The following is a 3,617-nucleotide window of genomic DNA, read 5'->3' as shown; positions in this document are numbered from 1 at the left end:
TTCTATTTTAATTCTTCAAAACTACTTGGCAGAATAGCCTAAACGGCACTTGTACTTCACCCACTTTGTCATGCCGGTCCCCAAACTTACATATTTGCCAATTGAACACTTATACTCATTCAAAACGTGAATAATAAACGCTTATCCAACGTGGCTTATCCTATGTGTCATATGTGGCTGCAGTGCGTGATTCACACGCTTGTAAGGGGCGTGAAGACAGTAAAAAAAGCCCTAACGGTAATAATTTAGCCTATTTAACATCCATCTTGTTCTATGTACCTTATTCTCCATTGTTGAACATTGTAGAAGCTAAATTTAGCAAATCTGATGCCTTCTTCTTTCTTTGTTAGCTTCAACTGTCAAAAATAGAATTTTAATTTCATGTGAATCTTCTTTGCCCATCAATTTTTGCAATCTCCTTTTGTTTTGAAAGTGGATTTTTTTCTGCTTCTCCTGCAACAAATACGCTATTGCCGCCTCTTCTCCTTCAACAATGAGGATGCAACCTTTGTGTTATTGTGGAGTTGCTGCAGATCTTAAAATGTCACGAACACCCACCAATCCTGGAAGGAGGTTCCTGGGCTGCCGAAAATATGAGATTGGTGAAGGTTGTGGCTTTTTCAGATGGGTTGATCCTGCGATTGAGGAAGAACACTACAAGACTCTTCTTGCGGCTCTTATTAAGAAGAGTGATCGATGTCATTGTCAAAGAAGTCAAGGAAGGTCGAAGTTGAGAGTTGCTGCTATTATAATTGTGGTTGTACTTGTTCTAATGTTAGCTATTATGTTATTTGTTTTGGATTGATAGTGCACTTTGTTATTTCCTGGGTTTAGGCTACATATTTTGTGTTGATGTAAAATTTTGTTCATGAAATATATTGACAAAGGCTCCATTACAGCAACAAGTACTAATATAATGGCCTGTGTTATAGGCAGTTAATAAAACATCCAAAATAAGGGAGTTGGTTTACAAAATATTGTCAATGATCGGCAATCAACAAAAACATACATAATGAAGTAGCTTTAAAAATATTGTCTACCATAGTCAACAAAAACATAGTAAATATCAGTTGAGCACTTCAATTAATGTCTGTTGTGGCTTGGCTGCTTGGTGTGGATTGTGTAACTGGTGTGGCTTGAGTGGTTGTAGCAGACTTTGCCCTTCTGTAACTCTGTTCTTGCAGCTGCCTTTGTGTAACTGCTGGTCGGCCCTTCCACTTTAGTCCAGGTGGTTTGAACCTAAGTTCAATGTTGGTAGGAGCAGAACTTATGAGTGTAGAAGGATTGTGTACCACTCTGTCAGTAGTTCCAGACTGCACAAAAATAAAAGGTTGTGAGTGAGGGATTATGTAGTAAACTATTGTGTAATTGAGTTGAAATATTTACCCTCTGTATAACAGTGCCACTTGAATCAAATAGCACACCATATCCTGCTGTCTTTGTTCTCTTAGACCCTGCATTTGCACCACCTCTTCTAGGCTCATTGGTCTTCCTTTTTGGACCTCTTGCAACATTAGTTGATTGTTGTGTGCTTGGATCAAGGATTGCTGGTGTTGTTGATGCACTTGCAGGTATTGTTGATGCACTTCCAGCTGCTGCAGTTCCACTTTCAGTAGTTTTACCTCTACCTGAACTAGTTCCAGCCCTTCCCTCTTGGTTTTTCTGCATACACATAACAAAACTATCACTAGTAATTGAATTCTTTCAATATTAGTAACAAAACAAACATTAATACTTACTGCTGATGGGCATCCTTTCTTGTTATGTCCTACAGTCTTGCACAAAGAACATCTCATTTGTCTCCCTATCCTTGTACCCTTCCCAAACTTCTTCTTTGATTCATCAGCAGCCTTTGTCCTTTTTTTCTTTGGCCTTCCCGGCATTGCAGTTATAACAGGTGGCTCAATAGCTGGCAGTGTGCTTGTTGGCCACAAATTCATACTAGTTAAAGGTTGAATGAATCTGCTATATGCCTTAAGGTAGGTATCCTTTCTATACCAATGGTCAACATATGGCTCAACCTCATAGTTCTTGTAATGCATTGCTGTAATTGCATGTGAACATGGAATTCCTTTGAGTTGCCATGATCTACAAGTACAGGTATATGCCCTAAAGTCAACAACATGTTTATATGGCCCATCCTGGATCTCATACCCTGTTTCACCATTAAATTTGACTTCACATTTGGCTGCCCTTTGAGCATTCTCTCCAAGTATTTCCATAGCCATGGGTGATATCTCACCTACCCATTTTTCAGAAAACTCTCTCATGCTATTCATCCTCTCCATACACTTGATTCTAATTTCCTCTAACATAGTAATGATAGACTTGTGCCTAGCTGCCAATATCCAACTATTGAATGTCTCACACATGTTGTTCTCAACTACATCACACTTACTATGGTCTTTGAAATATGCCCTACACCATGTTTCCTTGTTGTATTTCAGTAAGTCCTGAACAATATTTCCCCCCAGCTGGTCCATTTCATCCAACTTCTTGCTAAAGTAAACCTCAAATGTAGCTCTTGCACACTGCCAGAATTTTTTCCTTCTTTCCTCACCAGGCCAAGTTTGCTTCCAATTAGCCCAGATATGTCTAGCACACCATCTCATTTCAGCATTTGGCAATAACTGAGTTATTGCTAGATGAAGACCCTACAGTCATAAAAATTATATTGTTATAACTTAAACATAAATGAAAACAATTACACTTTAAAGAAAGAGTATTAGAAACCATACCTTCTGCATATCAGACATGACTGTCAACCCTTCTCCTTCAGTTTCTGTCAAGTTTAGATCATGCTTGAGAGACCTGATAAACCAAGACCATGTATCCTTTGATTCCTTTTCAACTACTGCCCAAGCCACAGGGAACATTTGATTATTTCCATCCTTGGAAATGCAGGAAAGCAGTTCACCTTTACATGTCCCCTTTAGGAATGCACCATCAAAGCCAATTATGTTTCTGCACCCTTCTAACCATCCAGTTTTCAATGCTTCAAGACAGACATAAATGCCCATAAAGACTTCCTTGCCAGAAATTGAATCCTTAGATGTCCTTATCACTACAGTAGTGCCAGGATTAGTAGACTTTAGCATTTCTACATAATCATGAAGCCTTACTTATCCCCGGGAAGGGTATAATAAGGGAGTTATTTCCAACTTGAATTGACAATCGAAAACGGATTATTATATTAAAGATTCAGAGTCGCCACTTGGGAGATTATGGTGTCCCAATCCACCGGTTTGAATCCCGAATACCCGATCGACGAAAAAGTTTGACTCTGTTCAACAATCGCGAACCAAGAAATCTCGGTAAGGAATTTCTGTTAAACCCGGAGAAGGTGTTAGGCATTCCCGGGTTCCGTGGTTCTAGCCACGGTCGCTCAACTTTATTATTCTGGCTTAATTATTCTGATTTTAAATACAGTCATCCTATATGTGGCAATTTTTTAGGATTATTTACCGCTTTTTGAATTAATTTAAAGGAAAGTTGAACGTCGTTTAAAAAACGGTCTTTTGGATCGCTCTCAATTGAAGTGCACCCGCTATCCCGAAACAATTTAATCCAACGGTTTTAGGATTTGGATTTGGGTCACATGTGAAATGCACACCCAA

General features: G+C 38.9%; 1 protein-coding gene across 1 annotated transcript; it reads right to left on the bottom strand.

Annotated features, from left to right (window-relative positions):
• Positions 1-1,633: 1,633 nt before the first annotated feature.
• On the bottom strand, positions 1,634-3,098 carry LOC109221901. Its single transcript, XM_019386332.1, has 3 exons — positions 2,739-3,098; positions 1,817-2,654; positions 1,634-1,662 (listed from the first exon to the last, which is right to left on the bottom strand). The coding sequence occupies exons 1-3, from the start codon at positions 3,096-3,098 to the stop codon at positions 1,634-1,636; spliced, it is 1,227 nt and encodes a 408-aa protein (XP_019241877.1).
• Positions 3,099-3,617: the final 519 nt, after the last annotated feature.

Source organism: Nicotiana attenuata, unplaced genomic scaffold, assembly GCF_001879085.1.
Source record: "Nicotiana attenuata strain UT unplaced genomic scaffold, NIATTr2, whole genome shotgun sequence".
In the NCBI taxonomy this organism is placed as follows: domain Eukaryota; kingdom Viridiplantae; phylum Streptophyta; class Magnoliopsida; order Solanales; family Solanaceae; genus Nicotiana; species Nicotiana attenuata.
Note: the sequence above shows the minus strand (reverse complement) of the source record. Positions and strands in the feature narration are given on the sequence as shown.

What these genes read in the sequence shown, in the direction of transcription:
- LOC109221901 (XM_019386332.1), bottom strand. Translation starts at nt 3,098, where the DNA reads ATGCTAAAGTCTACTAATCCTGGCACTACTGTAGTGATAAGGACATCT. An exon ending in TCATGTCTGATATGCAGAAG is followed by an intron (nt 2,655 to 2,738) that starts GTATGGTTTCTA and finishes TTATGACTGTAG; the next exon opens with GGTCTTCATCTAGCAATAAC. An exon ending in AAAGAAGAAGTTTGGGAAGG is followed by an intron (nt 1,663 to 1,816) that starts GTACAAGGATAG and finishes ATGTGTATGCAG; the next exon opens with AAAAACCAAGAGGGAAGGGC.